The following is a 21,969-nucleotide window of genomic DNA, read 5'->3' as shown; positions in this document are numbered from 1 at the left end:
AAGGTAAATTGCAGGTTCAACACCAGCACATCCTTACTTTACAGGAAGGTAGGCTGCATGCATTAATGCCTGAATTTGTCACTCACATCTAAAATCACCCAGATTGACAGTCTCTCACAGGATTCCAAGAAGTTCATAACAGTGCTTTAAGAGAAAAAAAAAGAGTCTTGTAGAATATGGATTAAAAAGATATGTAGGTTTAACTGATAAGAGTTTTCTGAACTCTGTATGCAAACTCCATCTGACAAACAAGCAAAGGATCCAATCAAACTATCATCACAACAAACCTGTCACAGAAAGGGGAAAACTTCCTGCATAGAATTTTAGTTCTGATCAATCTCTATTATTAAAAACTCCCCACCAACTGTCATCCTACTCCACCCATTCAGTTGCTGAACACTATGGCCCTTGCTAAGATGCAAGTGTTCTTCAGGACAAGAGCTCGCCACAAATAATATCAGAATGACGAGGTATAGCACGTCCAGCATCCTCCCTATCTTCATCCAGTAGTTTCAGCACTGTCAAGCCACTTTATGTCATCACCCAACACCAAAATGTGAAACTATCACTGGCTGATGATCAAAAAACAGTATCAATTCTCTAGTATTCCTTGCATCCGAAACACAGTGGCATCTATTGGAGTAACCAACCAAACACCTTCAACAGCGTCTTTCAAAACCATGACTTGCATCACAGAAGGAGAAGGACAGTAGATACTTAGGAACACCACCATCTAAAAGGTGTCTCACCAATCTGACTTAGAAACCTCATAGTCCCACAACCCCGCACCGCCCGTTTCTACCTCCTGCCCAAAATCCACAATCCTGACTGCCCCGGCCGACCCATTGTCTCAGCCTGCTCCTGCCCCACCGAACTCATCTCTGCATACCTAGACACGGTCCTGTCCCCTTTAGTCCAAGAACTCCCCACCTACGTTCGGGACACCACCCACACCTTCCACCTCCTCCGTGATTTTCGCTTCCCCGGCCCCCAATGCCTTTCTTCACCATGGACATCCAGTCCCTGTACACCTCCATCCCCCATCACAAAGGCCTCAAAACCCTCCGCTTCTTCCTTTCCTGCCGTACCAACCAGTACCCTTCCACTGACATCCTCCTTCGACTGACTGAACTGGTCCTCACTCTGAACAACTTCTCTTTCCAATCCTCCCACGTCCTCCAAACCAAAGGAGTGGCCATGGGCACCCGCATGGGCCCCAGCTATGCCTGCCTCTTCGTAGGATATGTGGAACAGTCCATCTTCCGCAGCTACATTGGCACCACACTTCACCTTTCCCTCACTGTATCAGCGCTACCTCGTGCTCCCACGAGGAGGTTGAAAAGTTTACCAATACCTTCCACCCCGACCTCAAATTTACCTGGACCGTCTCAGACTCCTCGCTCCCCTTCCTAGACCTCTCCATTTCTATCTCGGGCAACCGAATCAACACGGACATTTACTATAAACCGACCAACTCCCACAGCTACCTAGACTACACCTCCTCCCACCCTGCCCCCTGTAAAAACGCCATCCCATATTCCCAATTCCTTCGTCTCCGTCGCATATGCTCCCAGGAGGACCAGTTCCAATACCGTACAACCCAGATGGCCTCCTTCTTCAAAGACCGCAATTTCCCCCCAGACGTGATCGACAATGCTCTCCACCGCATCTCCTCCACTTCCCACTCCTCTGCCTTTGAGCCCAGCCCCTCTAATCGCCACCAGGACAGAAATCCCACTGGTCCTCACCTACCACCCCACCAACCTCCATATACATCGTATATTCCGTCATCATTTCCACCACCTCCAAACGGACCCCACCACCAGGGATATATTTCCCTCCCCTCCCCTATCAGCGTTCTGAAAAGTCCACTCCCTCTACCAACCCAACCTCCACTCCCGGCACCTTCCCCTGCAACCACAAGAAATGCAAAACCTGCGCCCACACCTCCCCCCTTCCCTCCAAGGCCCCAAGGGATCCTTCCATATCCGCCACAAATTCACCTGCACCTCCACACACATCATTTACTGCATCCGCTGCACCCGATGTGGCCTCCTCTATATTGGGGAGACAGGCCGCCTACGTGCAGAACATTTCAGAGAACACCATTGGGACACCCACACCAACCAACCCAACCACCCCGTGGCTCAACACTTCAACTCCCCCTCCCATTCCACCAAGTACATGCAGGTCCTTGGACTCCTCCATCGCCAGACCATAGCAACACGACTGTTGGAGGAAGAGCGCCTCATCTTCCGCCTAGGAACCCTCCAACCACAAGGGATGAACTCCGATTTCTCCAGTTTCCTCATTCCCCCTCCCCCCACCTTGTCTCAGTCCCAACCCTCAAACTCAGCACCACCTTCCTAACCTACAATCTTCTTCCTGACCTCTCCGCCTCCACTCTGGCCTATCACCCTCACCTTGACCTCCTTCCACCTATCGCATTTCCAATGCCCCTCCCCCAAGTCCCTCCTCCCTACTTTTTATCTCAGCCTGCTTGGTGCACCTTCCTCATTCCTGAAGAAGGGCTCATGCCCGAAACGTCGATTCTCCTGCTCCTTGGATGCTGCCTGACCTGCTGCGCCTTTCCAGCAACACATTTTCAGCTCAAAACCCTTCCTTCCCAATAATAATGCGTCCCAACAGAGACTTCAGCAGTTAGAGAGGCAGTTCACCAGCACTACAGTCTCAGGGGAAATCAGAAATGGGCAATAAAGGTTGGTCTAGCCAATGACACCCACAAGCCACGAATTATTAAAGAATTTTTAAAAACCCACATTGATAAGGTGTGGTCATTATATAAATATACAACCAACCTGCTCACATAATCTTGCCTAGCATTAGAAGGCTTGCCATATTGCTGGGAGTATAAACAGTATATCTAATATGTCTTCTCCATTTCAAGGGAATGTTAAATATTGCATGGTCTTACACAAAGGAAGGTTCGGATGGAGAAACTCTGACTGTTCTCCTTGGAGCAAAAGAGTTTGAGGGAAGGTTTGATAAAAGATTATTACAAATACATAAAAACAGAGTTTTCATTAACTATTTGTACAAGGATTAAAGGACAGAGAGAACAAGCAGTTTGGATCAGAACAAAAACAATTTTAGAGTTAACCAGCTTAAACTTGCATTAGCTGGTTTTGTTCTGTTCTGATCCGAACTCTACTGGAGGTAACCACAATAGTAGTAACTCTACTGAAATAGTCAAATTTCCAGTTCAAGTCCAATGAGCAAGTATCAATAGTTTTCAGATGACTTTCAGATTACTACCCACTTCTAACTTTACTGTTTCTATGAATTTCTGTGTTCCCTTCATCAAAATTCATTTATGGGGTGTGTTTACTGTCTCAATGTTTTTCTGTTGCCAATAGAGACATCACTGCAGCTGGTTTCCAGCACCAATTTAGCCAACTTATCAGATAGGAAATGCATTTGCAATTAAGTTCTGAGATCTGTGGACCTGGCCCTTGAGAATGAACTCTTATTAATGTGATGTAATTTGTTTGCAAATGACCCCTCCTGACACCAATAACACGATTACTCATGACAGACTCATTGTATTGGAGTGGAAAAATAAGAAATAAAATTATTTTGAGAGAAGCAGCTGTTTATGTACATTTCCTATTGGATTTATTTACTGTTTTAAAACAAAAGCAAAACAGCAAAATCTCTGGTTAGTTCTCAAAAAACGCCCCATCATCAGACAGAAATGGGACAAAACGAGACAAGCAGACCAGTAAGGACCACATTAATTCATCTTAGGAGCACCAGGAGTTCAAACTCTAGAAACTTGTTTCTAAATTAAACACAAACATTCTCCAAAACCTTGACCTTTATAGAGGTTACAATGGAAGTTGGGCCACCTAAGGCTTATATTCACATAGCTCCAGCCACAGTGACCGAGGTACCAGAGGGACTGGAAGAAGTCATGAGTTAAATACTGAGTTTTAACTGATGGGGGCTGCCAGTCTGCTTTGTCTGATGGATGAAATGGGTGGGTTCAACACAATTTGCAAAACATAGATCATCAATCGGGCTGAGACAAACATAGAAATAATCCAATGAGAATGTTCTTCTGAGATCAAGAGGAGACATGGTTTGGGTAATATAAACAAACCTTTATTTAGCATCTAATCCATGTTGTACCGTCTCTATAATGTATATAATGAATGAATACAGAGGAATTGTTCTTCTATATCTAAACACTCTATAACTGTCCCATGTATGTTTGATGGGTGAGGGTAGAGGGAGCTCCATTCTATAACTAAACAGTGCCATGCCTACCCGAGCAGAAAGGCGAGGATTAGAAGGGAAGGTGATCTGCTGTGAATATGGTTCTTATTTAAATAAAACAAGTAGTAAAAGTCAATTCATGCTCAGAAGATTTTTTTTAATTACTGGCTGGTAACTTTAGAACAACATTTAATAAGAACAAGGAGTCGAGTTTATAAAATTTCAGGATAGATCAGGAAGTCAAACTCCTCAAACAGGAATGTTAGGAAAGGTCTTGTTGTGGCCTGCCACCATATGGTTACTGCTGGTAAAGTTAACAAGCTAGTCCCAAAAGTTGCATACAGACTAGCACGAATGACAGATTCCCGCATGACTGAAAACAAGCCATTACCAGGCTACATCAATATGATTAACTCCTGTTTAGATATCATTGTAAAATTAACGAAGCAACAGGCAACCAGAATTATTTCGATTTAAAATTGAATTTGAAAAGGTCTGGTTCAGAAATTGCACAATAACGGCTTACACTTAAATGTGTACATGCACACCATCAAATACTACAATTTGGAACAGATTTTATTAGCAAAGTGCTATATCCCAGACATGAAGGACAAAGCCTCAGCACGTTTTATTTCTGAAAGTAAAATGTTCTTTTGATACAATACAGAAACACAGAACAGGAGTAATCCATCCAGCTCTTGAAGTCTCTGTGACCACTTAGTTACGGATTATCTGTATCTTAATTCCACCTACCTGCATTCTATAACTGTTAATATCCTCCAAGAGGTGCTTCATGACATCACCTCTGAATAGTTCTCTCTAATTTTAAGGTAATATCCCCTTAACCAGAGAAGATGGTTTCTCCCTCTACTTTAGTTATCTTAAACAGCTTGATTAAATCACCCCAGAGGAGTTTCAGTTCATCCCATAAAGACTCAATTTCACCATTCAAGAAGCAATATGCTGGTGTTCTGATGAATCTGACAAAAGAGGTGTTCTGACCAAAGGCAAGTTGAGGCTAGAACAGAAGTTAAATAAACAAAGTCAGCAAGAGCAAGGTAAGGAACAAAGGAAGCCTGAGGAATTAAACATTGTTTCAATGCAAACGACTTTACAGGTAAGGCAGATGAACTCAGGACATGGATGGGAGAATGGGACTGGAATATGAGAGAAACATGACTGAAGGAGGAGCAGATTGGCAGCTCAATGTTCCAGGGTATAGAGACTATCGGAGGATAGAAAGGGTGGCAAGGGAGGGAGGGAGGGGGAGTAGTGCTTTTGATTAGAGAGATCATGGAGTACTTAGAGAGAATATTCCTAAGGGATCATCTAGTGAAGCTATATGTGTGGAACTGGTTGATAAGAAGTGGGTGACCACTTTGATACGATTGTACCACAAACCCCCATAGTCAGTGAGAAATTGAAAAGCAAATACATAGGGAGATTGCAGATAGTTGCAAGAATAATAGGGTTGTAATAGTAGAGGGTTTAACTTTCCAAACATAGACTGGGACTGCCATAGTGTTAAGGGTTTGGATGGGCAAGAATTTCTTCACTGTATTCAGGAAAAATTTCTCAATCAATATGTAGATGGTCTGACTATAGAAGTGGCAAAACTGGAATTCCTCTTGGCAGATAAGGAAGGGCAAGTGACTGAGGTGTTTGAGGGGGAGCACTTTAGTACCAGTGACCATAATTCTATTAGTTTTAAAATAGTTATGAAAAAGGTGACGTCTGCTCCACAAGTTAAAAGTGCAAATTGGGGCAAGACCAATTTTGATACTATTAAACAGGAACTTTCAAAAGTTGATTGGGATTGGTTGTTCCTAAGTAAAGGGACATCTGGCAGTGCGAGGCTTTCAAAAGTGATATAACACAAATTCAGGGCCAGCATGTTCCTGTTAGAGTGAAGGACAAGGCAGGCAGGAGTAGGCTACACTGGATTACTAGAGATATTGAGCCTCTGGTCAAGAAAAAGGAGGTTTATGTCAGGTATAGACAGGTGGAATCAATTGAATCCCTTGAGGAGTATATTGGGTGTAGGAGTACATTTAAGAGGGAAATCAGGAGGATGAAAAGGGGATATGAGATAGCTTTGGCAGATAGGGTAAAGGAGATTCCAAAGAGATACTACAAGTATATTAAGGGCAAAAGAGTAACTAGGGACAGAATTGGGCCCCTCAAAGATCAATGAGATCAACTATGTGTGGAGTCACAGGAGATGGGTGAAATCCTATTTCTCATAAGTGTTTACCATGGAGAAACACATGGAAGCTAGGGAACTGGTGTAAGTAAAGAGTAATGGCTTTGAACACAGTCCATATTACAAAAGGGAGGTGCAGGTGGTCTTAAAATATACAAAGATAGATAGACCCCTAGGACCTGATCTAGTGTATCCCATTCTGGGAAGCAAGGGAAGAAATTGTGGGGCTCCAGCAGAGATATTTGTATCATCAACAGCCACAGGGGAAGTGCCAGAAGACTGGAGGGTGGCTGATATTGTGCCATTATTTAAGGAAGGCTGTAAGGAAATGCCAGGGAAATATAGACCAGTGCACCTAAATCAGTGGTAGCTAAGTTGCTGGAGGGGATTCTGAGTGACAGGATCCTACCTGCATTTGGAAAGGCAAGGAGTGATTAGGAATAGTCAGCATAAAAAAGTGTCTGACAAAATTGATTGGGTTGTTTGAAGAGGTGACCAAGACAACAGATGAGGGCAGAAGTGCGGGAGAAGTTGTCTACACAGTCTTTAGCAAGGATTTTGACAAGGAACTGCATTATATATAGTTTAGTAAGTTTAGATCACATGGGATCCAGGGAGAGCTAGCCAATTAGATACAAAAGTGGCTTGTTGGTAGGAGACACAAGGTGATGGTAGAGGGTTCTTTTTCAGACTGGAAACCTATGGCCAGTGTGGACCATAAGGATTAGCGCTGGGTCCACTGTTGTTTGTCATTTATATAAAAGATTTGGATGAGAATATAGGAAGCATAGTTTGTAAGTTTGCAGATGACACTAATATTGTTGGTATTGTGGACAGTCAAGAAGAATAGGTGAAAATAAGGACTGCAGATGCTGGAGATCAGAGTCAAGATTAGAGTGGTGCTGGAAAAGCACAGCAGGTCGGGCAGCATCCGAGAAGCAGGAAAATCCATGTTTTGGGCAATTGATGTTCCTGATGAAGGGCTTTTGCCCGAAATATAGATTTTCTTGCTCCGCGGATGCTGCCTGACCTGCTGTGCTTTTCCAGCACCGCTGTAACCTTGAGTCAAGAAGAATATCTAAGTGTACAATGGGATCTTGAGCTGATGGATGCTAGATGGAGCTTGATGCAGATAAATGCAAGGGATTGCATTTTGCTTAGACAAACCACAGCAGACCTCCACACTTAATAGTAAGGCCCTGGAGAATATTGTCAATTGGAATCCTAGAGGTGCGGGCACATAATTTCTTAAAAGTGGCATCACAGACTGATAGGGTGGTGAATGTGTTTGTCGTCATCAGTCAGAGCATTGGGTACAAGGATTGGGATGTCACATGACAGCTGTACAAGACATTGTTAAGGCCACATTTGGAGTACTGCATACTGGTCACTCTGCTAGGAAAGATGTTACTAAATTAGAAAGTGTACAGAAAAGATTTACAAGGATGTTACCAAAGTCTGAGTCATAAGGAGAGGCTGGATAAAGCTGACACTTTCTTTCCCTGTAGGGTTGGAAGCTGAGAGGTGACCTTATAGAGATTTATAAAGTCATGAGGGGCAGAGACAAGATGAATAGCCAAGGTCTTTTCCCCAGATTAGGGGAATCCAAAACTAAAGAGGATATATTTAAGGTAAGAGGGAAAAGAGTTAGAAGGGACCTGAGAGGTAACTTTTTCACACAGAGGGTGGTGAGTATATGGAATGAGCTTCCATAGGAAATGGTAGAGGCAGGTACAATTATAACATTTAAGACATTTGGACAGGCACATGGATTGGAAAGATTTAGAGGGATACAGGCCAAATGCAGGCAAATGGGAATCGTCCAGTTCTGGAAAGCTGCTCGGCATGACAAGTTAGGTCGAAGGGCCTTCTTCCATGCTGTATACCTCTATGATTGTTCGACTCTCTCTCTCAACAGTACACGAACAAATTACTCAATACTCACCTAATTGCTATTCACAGTATCCTGAACACAACATTTGCAAACAGAAAAAGTCACCACCATTTAAAAAATATGGCAGCATTGTGATGATTCCACCACAGATTAATTTCGAACTTCACTTTCAAAACCTTAGTTCTCTAGCCTTTGGCTCTCCATTACCACAACATTTCTGCAGCTACTGATTTACTTAACATTACGTCCTTATCCAGCTTTGATATATTTGTCCCCAGTAAAATTATCTCTCTCTTTCACTCTTGCCTTTCAGTCTGGTACAGCAGTCATGTCCACTCACATTAAACCAAAGATGTAGATATTGTAACGAAAGGCGTGAGAAAGGTGTGTTAGCTTTTATTTGTAGAGGGATTGAGTTTTGGAGCCATGAGGTCATGCTGCAGCTGTACAAAACTCTGGTGCAGCCACACTTGGAGTATTGCGTACAGTTCTGGTCACTATTATAGGAAGGATGTGGAAGCATTGTAAAGGGTTCAGAGGAGATTTACCAGAATGTTGCCTGGTATGGAGGGAAGGTCTTACAAGGAAAGGCTGAGAGACTTAATACTGCTTTCATTAGAAAGAAGAAGGTTGAGGGGCAACTTAATTGAGACGTATAAGATAATCAGAGGGTTAAATCTGGTGGACAGTGGGAGCCTTTTTTCCTCAGATGGTGATGGCTAGTACAAGGGGATATAGCTTTAAATTGAGGGGTGATAGATATAGAACAGATGTCAGAGGTAGTTTCTTTACTCAGAGTAGTAGGAGCGTGGAACAGCCTGCCTGCAACACAGCAAACTCACCAACTTTAAGGGCATTTAAATGGTCATTGGATAGATATATAGATGAAAATGGAATAGTGTAGGTTAGGTGGGTTCACAGGTTGGCACAACATACAGAGCCGAAGGGCCTGTACTGTGCTGTAATGTTCTATGTTCTAAATATATTGTCATTTTCAGAATTTGGATTATTGTAAAAAGAAAGGCATGTTGATGTGGGCTAGTACTTAAAATGTACAGAAAGTAGTTTTCGAAAGTAGTCTAAAATTGCCAGTTCCAAGAAGACACGTGACTAGAATAAGATGTCTATCTTTCATGGTTTCTGACAGACAGTGTACGCACAATAGGCTATTTATTTTGGCTTCAAAGTAGACAACTCAGAGTTCAGTTGAAAGGAATCACATGTGGGGAAACAAGGTTTAGTTTTCCCCCTTGTAAGGTTCTTCCTCATAGATACTGCTGTCATCACCTCGCTTCTCAAAAAGCCAACCTTTCATAGAGATATAGAGATGTTCAGCATAAAAAAAGATCCTTCAGTCCAACTTGTCCATGCTGACCAGATATCCTAATCCTAATCTTACAAAGTACCATCACACTTTCAAACTCCCTTTCCTGTTCCTTGGTAATTAACATCTTGCCATCCCTAAAATAGTCACTGCCTTTACCAGAACTTCATGTCTGAATCTCTCTTATCAGGTTTCTGAATCTGCCAGAGCACCAAATCACCTCTTATCAAAGTCACACATCTCATCTTATTTTGACAGAAGTAAACTGCCCCGTCATCTATTTTGAACTGTCTACAGTCTGTAACACAGTTCATCACACCATTCTCTTTCAAGGGAGGGGCATAGATAGGGTAGACAGAAAGAGGTTTTTTATCTTGATGGAGAGATCAATGACCAGGGACATAGATTTAAAAGGGGCAGAGGATTTAGAGGAGATATAAGAAAAATAAATCACCCAGAAGGTGGTGAGAATCAGGAATTACCTGCCTGAAAGGGTGTAGAGGATGGAACACTCATAACAGTTAAGCAGTATTTAGTATTTTAACATTTAATAAGTATTTGTACATTTGCAATGCCAAGGTATACAAGGCTGTACAAATGTGCAAAATGGGACCTGAATAGTTAGGTGCTTGTTTGCGTCCAGTGCAGACTTGATAGGCTGAAACACCTTTTTTCTGTGCTGTAGATCTCTATGACTCTGATTCGAACCATTCTCCGTTATCCTGCAGCTGGGGAGGTCTGTTCTCACCTAGTTCCATTCTCATCTATCTTAGCATGCTCAAAGAATCATTTTCCAATGGTGTCGCTTCCTGGTCCTATACGGTTTCAATCCTGGACCCACTTCTAGATCTCATCTAAATGCTGCCCTATTGATGATATTAGCTGAAGTCAACTCGAAATTTCTGCCTCTGTGACCTCTCGACGTGCCTACTCTAAAGCAAGTCTGGCTGATGTACCATATTCTATCCTCCAAATCTCTGAGGTCGTCCAAAAGTCTCCTGCTTGTATTTTAAGCCAAAACAAGTTCCATTCTACTCATTATTCATCGATTTACACTTGCTCCCTGTACATACTGTCAGATTATAATATTTTAATCCTGGTTTTCAAAATCTCTCCATGGCCTTTCCCCTCCTTATCTCTATAATAACAACCAAACACATAATCCTCTGAGATACTTGCACTCCTTAGTTCTGGCCTCTTCTCTGCATTTCCAAACATAATTGCTCCACCACTGATGTCCGTGCCTACATTTATCCAGGCCCCAACCTCTTAGCATTCTACCTAAACCTCTCCCCCTCGCTTTCTGTTAACATACAATCACCTCTTCAACCAATCTTTTAGTCAACTATCCTAAAAATCACCTTTTTACCTCAGTGTCATACTTTGTTTTAAAATTCTCCCAATGAAGAACCTGGGACATGTCATTTCTTTCAAAACATAATATATGTTAGCATCATTTGGGAGGGTTGGTTAGTGTTTAATGGAAGTTGGGGGCATACCATTTCTGAGTGACAGTTACTTACGTCTGCTCCACCGCACATTCATCTCCGCGGTAGCAGCTACGCAAGAGTCGACCGCTGCTGGAGTCGAACATGTGCTCCCTCAGGAAGCCAGCAGCCTGTAATGCACGTTGAATGTAACCCTTCTCCCCAAGAACTGCACCCACTCGAGCGAAACCAGAGATCATGAGACCTGGAGCAGGGATAACAACAACCAATGATCCATGGTTAATCAATCAAATACAGGATCCACCAGGTGACTGGGATTGTCCTCTGTAGAGTAAACAGAGACTTTATTAGGAGTTTCAAATTTTGTGCATTGATCAGAGCCAGCAAGGGAGAAAGCAACTCGAGGAGGGTCAACAACCAGAGACATGGTGACTCAGGGGTTAGCACTGCTGCCTCACTGCGCCAGGTACCCAGGTACAATTCCAGCCTCGGGCAACTGTGTGTGGAGTTTGCACATTCTCCCTGTGTCTGCGTGGGTTTCCTCTGGGTGCTCCAGTTTCCTCCCACAATCCAAAGATGTGGAGATTAGGTGAATTGACCATGCTAAATTGTCCATAGTGTTCAGAGATGTGTAGATTAGGTGCATTAGTCAGGGGTAAATATAGGATAATAGGAGAGGGGTATGGGTCAGGATAGATTACTCTTCGGAAGGTGGATGTGGACTTGTTGGGTTGAAGGGTCTGTTTCCACACGGTAGGGATTCTATGACAGCTTCTTTTATGCACAGCTAGTTGCCGTTGTCAGGAATGCCTGAGAGGCGGTTGTATTGAGATAAAATACTATCTCTCAAGTGGAAACTGGATAAATAACATAGAACATAACATAGTTACCCTACAGTGTGGAAACAGGCCATTTGGCCCAATAAGTCCACACCGACTCTCCGAAGAATATCCCACCTACACCCATTCCCCTACCCTATTACTCTACATTTCCTCTAACTAATGCACCTAATGTACACATCCCTGAACACTATGGACAATTTGGCATGGCCAATTCACCTAACCTGCACATCGTTGGACTGCAGGAAGAAACCAGAACACCCAGAGGAAACCCACGCAGACACAGGGAGAATGTGCAAACTCCACACAGACAATTGCCTAAGGCTGCAATTAAACTGGCACTGTGAGGCAGCAGTGCTAACCACTGAGCCACCATGCCACCCACCTGAAGAAGAAATACTCGAGAAAAAAATGCCCGCTTCAGAGCAGTGAAAGGGGCAGAAATCTGAGTAAAGACAGTTAAACTTGGAATCATGGCGTCTTAGAGATGTACAACTCATCCATGCCGACCAGATATCCCAACCCAATCTAGACCCACTTGCCAGCATGTGGCCTATATCCCTCCAAACCCTTCCTACTCATATACCCATCCAAGTGTCTTTTAAATGTTGCAATTGTACCAGCCTCCACCACTTCCTCTTGTACCTCGTTCCATACACTCACTACCCTCTGCGTGAACCAGTTGCCCCTAGGTCTCTTTTATATCTTTCTCCTCTCACCCTAAACCTCTAGTTCTGGACTCCCCCATCCCAGGGAAAGACCTTGTATGTTTATCCAATCCATGCCTTTCATGATTTTATAAACCTCTATAAGGTTACCTCTCAGCCTCCGATGCTCCAGGGAAAACAGCCACAGCCTATTCAACCTCTCCCTATAGCTCAAATCCTCCAACCTTGGCAACATCCTTGTAAATCTTTTCTGAACCCTTTCAAGTTTTGCAACATCCTTCCAATAGGAAGGTGACCAGAACTGCACACAATATTCCAAAAGTAGCCTAACCAACGTCCTGTTCAGCCACAACATGACCTCCCAACTCCTCAATGCTTCGACCAATAAAGGAAAGCATACCAAACACCTTCTTCGCTATCCTGTCTACCTGCGTCTCCACTTTCAAGGAAGTATGAACCTGCACTCCAAGGTCTCTTTGTTCAGCAACACTCCCTAAGACCTTACCATTAAATGTAAAAGTCCTGTTAAGATTTGATTTCCCAAAATACTTCACCTCGCATTTATCTAAATTAAACTCCGCCTGTCACTTCTCAGCCCATTGGCCCATCTAGTCCAGATCCTGTTGTAATCTGAGATAACCTTCTTCACTGTCCACCACACCTCCAATTTTGCTGTCGTCTGCAAACTTACTAACAATACGTCCTATCTTCAGATCCAAATAATTTACAGAAATGATGAAAAGTAGTGGACCCAGCACCGATCCTTGTGGCACTCCACTGGTCACAAGCCTCCAGTCTGAAAATCAACTCTCCATTACCACCCTGTATCCAAATGGCTTGTTCTCCCTGTATTCAATGAGATCTAACCTGAGTTACACAAAAATAGCCATGGATCTGTTAAGTGACAACACATTTGAGACAGCATAAAATGAATTACGGGACATAGTGAGAAAGCAGGAATGTGTGGTTAATCAATGAAAATTAGAATTAATCACCCTTTCCTATGACCAACTATTCATAAACTCTGAATCCGCAAACTCCCTCTTAAATCCCCTCAGTTAAAACACATATTGCTCTTGTTCATACACTGGCACCTACACTTAAACTAATTGTTCAAGTAACTTCAAGTTCTTCGAGCTGTACTGACTTGAAATGTTAATCTTTTGGGGTCTGCTCCATTTACAGCAATGCTGCTCTTTCAACTTTGCTCTATAAAGAGATAACAACCTTTAAAGGAAATCGACTGTGCTCAATGTTGTGCATGTTTAAAAATTGAAAATTAACATTCCCTGATAGTTCATTTGATGAATGGTCTGCCCCAGTCAAAACAAAGACTCCCATTTATAGTTATTTTAAATCAATCTTTTCACAAGTGATATACCGCCAAGGCAGGTAGAACTTGAACCTGGACCTTCTAGCCAAGATATAGGGGCACTACCACTGCACCACAGAGTCCAACGACATGACCATGGAACTTCTTGAAGCACAACTCCCAAGTTCTTCTAAAGTGCCAGCATTTTCGTGAAGTAAGAAATAACTAGCTTATTTGCACAGGGCAAGATTCGACATATAAAAGCACAAATGTTATTATCTGGGATAATCAAGAAACCATTTGTGACCATTGTTTTTACATTGGAAAAGGCAATTACTGCTGTTTCCAGTCATTTAACATCTGACTGGTCTGTAACCAATATCAGCTGTTTCCAACTGGGGAAAGCCAAGCAGCTAGGACCAAATGTTTTCAACTGCCCCATGTATCATTGATGGCTGCTTCAAACATTTCAATGTGTGTTTTTTTTAAGTCATGTAGGTCCAGGTGTAAAGATTGACCAGCATACCAAGGAAGCCTGTTTGTTCTTTTTCAAAACAATGAAATAGTACCTTCAATGATCACCTGAGAGGATACATCTGAGGGCTCCATTTCACGTTATCTAGAAGTAGTTCAGTAGTATACCGCAAATTCGGTCTGGATTTTGTGATCAAGATTCTTAAGTGACACTTGATCTCATGACCTTATGACTTAGAGATGAGAATGCTACCAAGTCAGGTATGTCAACAGGGAACTAAGTCACCCAGAATAATCATACCTTAAATGATGCCACCTTCTCTGTCCTCATGACAGTATTCATATTCCCACCCGAGCCTATTTAAAATCACTGACAGAAGGCTCAGCATTGACCCTTGCTACAGTCAACTAACACAATGACACCAAGAGTGGGGCTCTTTGGTATTGTCCCTCATCAACTGTGAGAAAGTGACAATAGTTAGGCTGACAGGAACAGAAGTGGAACAGCACAGGCTTACATGTGAAGCTCAAATGTTGAGGTGTCAGTCCACTGCCTCTGTAGAAGGTCAGCAGCACCAGGGCTCGAAAGGGAGAAAACATCATAGGAAATAAGTTTTTCTTGTGAAAGAAAAGCACTAATACTGAATGGTAAACTGATGTTTTTTGTACATTGTTTAATTTGAATGTTAGACCTGGAGAGATAAAACCAATCAAAATCTCACAGTTCAGCTGTTGTTAATGACCTTGTTAATGACCTTCAGAGACCAAGGTGTGCTGGAGAATTGAATAAAATCTTTAACAAGTTAAAAAAAATCAATCAGTGAAAGGAGGATCTTAGCTACAACACCTGGGCCATGTGCTGGCCATGAGTCCTCAGAATTAGGTCTTAAGTTTTTTTTATTCAATTGAGAGATGTTGGCATCATTGACTGGGGTAGTATTTATTGCTTGTCCCTCGTTGCTCGAGGTAGTGGTAAACCAATTTCTTGAACCAACTCTCAATACCCTGAGAGGGGGAATTCCAGGATTCTGACTCAGTAACAGTGAAGGAAAAGTGATATATTTTGAAGCCAGGATGGTGAGTGGCTTGGAGAACTTTCAAGTGGTGATGTTCCCATATAACTGCTGCCCTTGTCCTTCAAGATGGAAGTAATTGTCTGTGAATTGTGATCTGTGAATTTCTGTAGATTGTACACACTGATGCTATTGGGCTTCAGTGATAGAAGGAGTAGATGCTTGAGGATATAGTGTCAATCAAGCGGGCTGCTTTGTCCTGGATGATGTCAAACTTCCTGAGAGTTGTTGGAACTGCACCCATCCTGGCAAGTGAGGAGTAATCCTTCACATTCCTGACATATGCCTGGTAAATGGTGGACAGGCTTTCGGGAATCAAGAAGTGAGTTATTCATTGCAGTATTCCTAGCCTCTGACTTGCTCTTGTAGCCACTGTGTTTATATGGTGAGTCTACTTCAGTTTCTGGTCAATGGTAATCCCAAGAATGTTGATAGTGGGAGATTCAGTGATGGTAACATCATTGAATGTCAAAGGGTACTGGTTAGATTGTCTCTTGTTGGACACTGGCATTGCTTGGCATTTGTGGGGCACAAATGTTACTTGCCACTTTTCAGCCCATGTCCGCTTTTGTCCAGATCTTTTGCATTTGAACATTGACTGCTTCAGTGTCTGAGTCGTCGCAAATGATGCTGAACATTATACAATCATCAGCAAACAACCCTACTTCTCACCTTATGATGGAGGGAAGGTCATTGACGAAATAACTGAAGATGGTTAGGCCGAGGTCACTACCCTAAGGAACTCGTGCAGAGATGCCCTGGAACATTGATGACTAATCTCCAACAACTTCCTATGTGCCAGGTATGACTCCAACTAGTAGAGAGTTTGCCCCCTGATACCCATTAATTCTAACTTTGTTCGCTCTCTTTGATGACACACTCAGTCAAATGTGACCTTGAAGCCAAGGGCTGTCACTCTCACCTCACCTCTGGAATTCAGCTTGTTGGTCCATGTTTGAACCAAGGCTGTAATGAGGTCAGGAGCTGAGTGGCGCTGGCACAACTCAAACTGGGTATCAGACAGCAGGTTATTGCTGAGCAGATGCTGCTTCATAGCACTGTTGATGACACCTTCCGTCATTTTACTGATGATCAAGTGTAGACTGGTGAGGCAGTAAGTGGACGGGTTGGATCAGTCCTGCTTTTTGTGTCCAGGATATACTTGGGCAACTTTCCACATTGTTGGGTAGATGCCAGTGGTGTAACTGTATTGGAGCAGTTTAGGATTCCTTTCTCACTGGTTTGTCATGATTGTTTTGTGTTACTGCTACCTGATTGGCAGATAAACCCTAAGCAGAATACAAAGAGCTGTTAAGATATTAGTCAGAAATTTGGTTGACACGACTTCATCCCAATCCACAGACAAAAGGCCAGTACACCTCAAATGAGTGCATACACACACACATGACAGTCACAAAAATTGGTCTTTGCAAACACTTTTTTTCTCTGAACAGAGCTTCAGCTGTCCAGATTGACAACTCTTTGTAGCTTTCTTTAAGGAACCTGCAAACAATTCAAGATTACTACTCAAAACTAGGAAGCCAAATCCCCTAGTGTCTGCCCACATGTCACAGTGTCTTGGCAGCATTCAGACAGTTCAAGGCAAGGGGAATATGCTTGAAGAGATTTGGCAATATTAAAGCAAACAAAACCTTTGTCAACAGTTTCTGCCCCATGATCATAACTGATATTCAAGATTATTATTTCATCTCTCTCTCTCAAATTCACTTGCTCCCAGGAACTGCCTCAAAAAAGGAATCAACATTATTTTAAGAGGCACCTTTGACGCCATCCAAGTATTTCTCATTAATGAATCTTAATAGCTGTCTTACCCTTTACAACTGTGGTATACTGCTTCTCTTAGATTGAGCCCTTCACTTGGGATTACTTTAGTCAATTAAGCTATGCTCACTCATTTGGCTAACCTTTAGTCGAAGTCTAAGTTACAATGGGATTGCTGAGAACATCTTAGAATGTGGACAGGGTATTATGGATACTGAACACTGGGCAGACTAATTTAAGGAATAGAAGCCAAAAACATGGAAGAAAAATTACAGCAGATCAATTTGAAAGTAGGGAGAGAGAGAGGATGCAATTCTGAGGGATTTGTGCAGCAGGGGAAGGTGAGACAGTGGAATTTAGAAAGAGGAAAGCTGATGAAAATTATTCAGGCACAGAGATGAAGTGGAAGAATCTCAGAAGAACAAAGGTGAGAAGAAAGCATGGCAGCTGAGAAAATGACAAGTGGTACAGTAAAGAGAATTGGAGAATGAGAAATAATCAGTATTAGAATGGAGATGTTTGAGAACAAGGACACAGGCTGAGGGAGATGGCAACAGAAGACTTAAACAAGAAAGAAGGCATAGGCTCTCTGTTGAGATTTTAAGGCAACAGTTAACACATCTGTTAATAGAACACTTTTTCCAGATTTAATTCTCCCTTTTAAGTAAGTGGGTCAAAAAAAAGTGTAACAACAGAAAGGCCTTGTTTTATTTTGGATACGTGTGTGTTCAATATAAAATACCAATGGTCAGGTTAGACAGAAATTAAAATTTAAATAAATTCCAGTCAAGAAGTTTTAATTGATAAAGCTATTACATAGACACTGTAAAGGCAGAAAAGCAGACTCTGTTCACTTAAAATTTGAAAACGGAAGGGTTTGCCTAAAGAAGATTGGGGCAGGTGTTATATGTTATGGAGTTAGGGAGCAAAATAAAGAGAGCAAAAGGTAAAACACAACACTCAGCAGGACATGCAGCATCTGTGTAGAGAAAAACAAAGCTTACATTTTAGATCACTGATTGCTAATTAAGACTTAACAGATGTGCATGCTGCCATGGCAGCACAATCAAATGAGTGTTGAAATGATAACTACGCATTTGGTAATGTCTGGGTTATGAGAGTCATGGTGCAGAAATTGGTGTTAGTATACATACTTTGTCATCAGGGAGCTGACCAGTCAAACATATTGACCTCAGCACTCTAAGATATTTTGAAAATCCTAATTTAAAAATGTTTAAGGTGTAAGTACTGCCAAGTGTATGTTTAATTATTTTCAATAATAAGTAGGTTTGATAAATTTGTGAAAACCTCACAGTTGAAGCAATCAGCCTCTTTGTTTAGGAGTGACTTATAAGCAAAATCACAATCCTCTTAAAAGAATAGGAAAAGCATTACTCTGTCTCTAGCCTGTACTATCTTGAGCTGGTGTTTATTTAACGCTAACTATGAGGAGAAAATAAAGGTGAATGGAAAGCTTTTGCAGCATGATGCTTGACAGCGCATTGAAACAGCACTGTGAGGTTCTTTGTTACCGGTGAAAGCAATAGCTTTTTCTAAAGTCAATAACATCGAACAATAGTATTCATCGCAGATCTGCAAATTAAAGTTGTCTCCTTGTGCAAGCTAAACTCTGAATCTCTTTCATAACGAGACGAAGCTTGCTGTCATTCCAAAGGCAACACAAACAAATCAGCAATCCTAGTACGACAACAACTTGCATTTATATAGCTGCTTACATCAATATATTGGCAACAGCGTAGTTAATCTGTTGCAAAGCACTTCACAAAACATGAACAAATAAAAGGTGACACAGACAAAAACTTGGAGGGGGAGGAAAGTTTTAGGGAGTGTCTTAAAAGAAGAGAGGTGTAAAAGACTGGAAAGGTTAGGGAGTGAATTCCAGACAACGAGCTTAGGCAGCTGAAGACATAGCTTCCAATGTTGGAGCAATTAAAATAGCAAGAGCTGAGAACAGAGATCTTGGAAGGTTTAGGGCTGCAGAAAGGAAACAGGGAGCAAGAACAGCCTTTGGGATCTTTCCAAGAGGCACATTTAGGCATCTTTGAAATCCATTTACTCACAGTGGTATTAACATGCCCTTCAGTGTAGATCAACTCTCCATTTCCAAGGTGCATGGCACTGAGGGAGCAATGAGAGGGATGAGGGGGAAGGGAGCTTGGGAGGTGTTGAGGGAATGGCACCTTTTTTAAAAACTGCTGATTTACAAAGAGAAAGACATTATTTTGCACCATTCAATCATGTTGTAGAAATATAATTAGCAACAAGGAGATTGAGAAAGAGAATAAAATTCAACTTGTGATGTTATTAAGCATGTAACCCTTCACCCCTTGGGCGCCTAGAACATGAATCTCAAAGTCCCTTTGCTAATTATTTCCAAAATATTAATAGGCCCCAGCAGCAATCTTATGCAAGAAGTCAAACAGCAACTGCAAGTCAAACATTAATGAGGGCTGCAAGCTTTACTAATATTAAGCAGAGGACAGCTTGAAATTAGAATCAGGCAAATCTTATTGCCAACAGCAAGAAGAGTATCGCGATTAGATTTTCAAAGGTATGCTCTAAATAGAATGATTCACGCCATGCCTAATTCAGCAATGAAGGCCAGGATACCCCAAAATACTTCTCAACCAACAAAGCAGCCACTGCTGTTGTGTAGCAAATGTGGCAACCAATTTGGACATAGAAAGATCTGATAGAGACCAGATAATTTTTTTTTAGTGATGTTGGTGAGGGAGATATATTATCTAGGACACCAGACAGGTTTCCCTGGATCTTCTTTGAAATGAAACCATGGAATTTTTCATATCTATTTGTAAGGGAAGGTGGAGTTAAATATCCCACTGAAAGGCACCATCTCTGACAGTGCAGCCCCTTCTCAATAGAACACAGAACAGTACAGCACGGGAACAGGCCCTTCAGCCAATCTTGTCTGTGTCAAACATAATTCTATTCTGAACTAATTCCATTTGCCTGCACATGGTCCATTATTCTCTGCATGCTTCATGCATCTGTCTAAATGCCTCTTCAACTTTGCTGTTGTAGTTTGTCAACAAAGACCCGAGCACAAAGTCTCTGGAATAAGATTTGAAATCACCACCTCCTGACTTAAAAACTACCAAAGTGAGGAAGTTTGACACTGGATGAGGGAGGTTTGATTTGTACCATAAAGGGTAACTGTTTGAAGTTCAACTAAAAGTAGTATCAGGGGCAACATTTCATAGCCATGTATGAGAAAGCACATTTACATATTAGCTCAGCTTACAACACTCTTCCCTTTGGGAGGTTTCTTGGCAATATTTGACCCGAGTAGCTACAGACTTACCAAGTCACTGAAAGGAAGAACTTGCATTTATTCCACACCTTTTACAACATTCCAAAGCACCAACATCCTATGAAGTTCTTTTTGAAGTTTTAATATAGGGAAACACAGCAACTAATTTGCACACAAGGACCTACACAAGTTCCCATGAAGTACAATATGAAAATGACTTGGATCTGTTTTACTGATATTGGTTCAGCACACTGTTGACAACTTCTAGTTGCTCTTCAAAGTAGTGCTATGGAATCTTTCACATCCAAATGGGAAGGCTAACAAGGCATTGATTTATCTCTTATCCAACAGACCACACTAACCTCTGACGGTGCAGCACTCCTTCAGTACTACACTGGATAGATTTTGTGCTCAATGAAAAGAATGGAGTGGCACTTAAACCCACAATCTTCAAACTCAGAGGTGAGTGTTCTACCTACTGGCTCAGAGCTGACACCTTTCTTTATTCTCTGCTGCAACAGGTGCAAAAAATATTTACAAGGATGTTATTGAGACTAGATGGCTTGATTTATATGGGGGAGAATGGATAGATTGGGACATTTTTCCCCGTGGAACATAGGAGGTTGAGGGATGACCATATAGAGGTTTATAAATAGCCCAGGTCTTTTCCCCAGGGTAGGGGAGTGCAAAACTAGAGGGCATAGGTTTAAGGTGAGAGGGGAAGATTTAAAAAGAACCTAAGGGGCAACGTTTTCACACAGAGGATGGTGCGTGCTTGAAACAAGCTGCCAGAGGAAGTGATGGAGGCTGATACAATTACAACATTTAAGACATTTGGACAGGTACAGGAACAGGAAAGGTTTAGAGGGATACAGGACCAATTCAGTTTAGGAAATCTGGTCATCATTGACAAGTTGGGCTGAAAGGTCTGTTTCAATGCTGTCTAACTCTATGACTCGACATTACTGCAAACACATCAGAACAAGCATAAAACAGAATATCATTATTACAAGAGGGGACACAGGCTCAAACACTAGAAAGGCAAACTTAAGAGTGATGCCATGTTAACCATGCAAAGTATGATCTACATAGACATAGATGTCTGGGGAGAATACGAGGATGAAAAAAGCCTGCTAAACATCTGTAGTGGAAAGACTGCATTTATTGGGACTGATGAGCTGTAATACATCACATGGCATTCCTCTTTATAGTGTGGGATCAATCATCCAGTCCTGTGACACGTCTCCAGAACATGAAAGAAAATCAGGAGAAGCATTTTGTTAGAATTAATCATGTCATGAAACTGTTGCAATAGGACATAGTACAGGCCCTTCTGCCGTCTATGTTGTGCCAACCTTTTATCCTACTCGAAGATCAGACTAACGTAAGTATCCTACATTGTACCATCATCCATGTGCCTA

General features: G+C 42.0%; 1 protein-coding gene across 2 annotated transcripts in view; it reads right to left on the bottom strand.

The window, feature by feature from the left end:
- Positions 1–21,969, bottom strand: part of spata20 (spermatogenesis associated 20) — a 356,120-nt gene that overhangs the window by 240,573 nt on the left and 93,578 nt on the right. For both annotated transcript variants that reach the window (XM_072558226.1, XM_072558227.1), the window contains exon 12: positions 11,184–11,352. In XM_072558226.1, the coding sequence (XP_072414327.1) occupies positions 11,184–11,352 (169 nt within the window). The remainder of the gene's footprint in view (positions 1–11,183; positions 11,353–21,969) is intronic.

Source organism: Chiloscyllium punctatum, chromosome 39 (assembly GCF_047496795.1).
Source record: "Chiloscyllium punctatum isolate Juve2018m chromosome 39, sChiPun1.3, whole genome shotgun sequence".
In the NCBI taxonomy this organism is placed as follows: domain Eukaryota; kingdom Metazoa; phylum Chordata; class Chondrichthyes; order Orectolobiformes; family Hemiscylliidae; genus Chiloscyllium; species Chiloscyllium punctatum.
The sequence above is the reverse complement of the archived record's forward strand: the minus strand, read 5'-3'. Positions and strand labels throughout refer to the sequence as shown.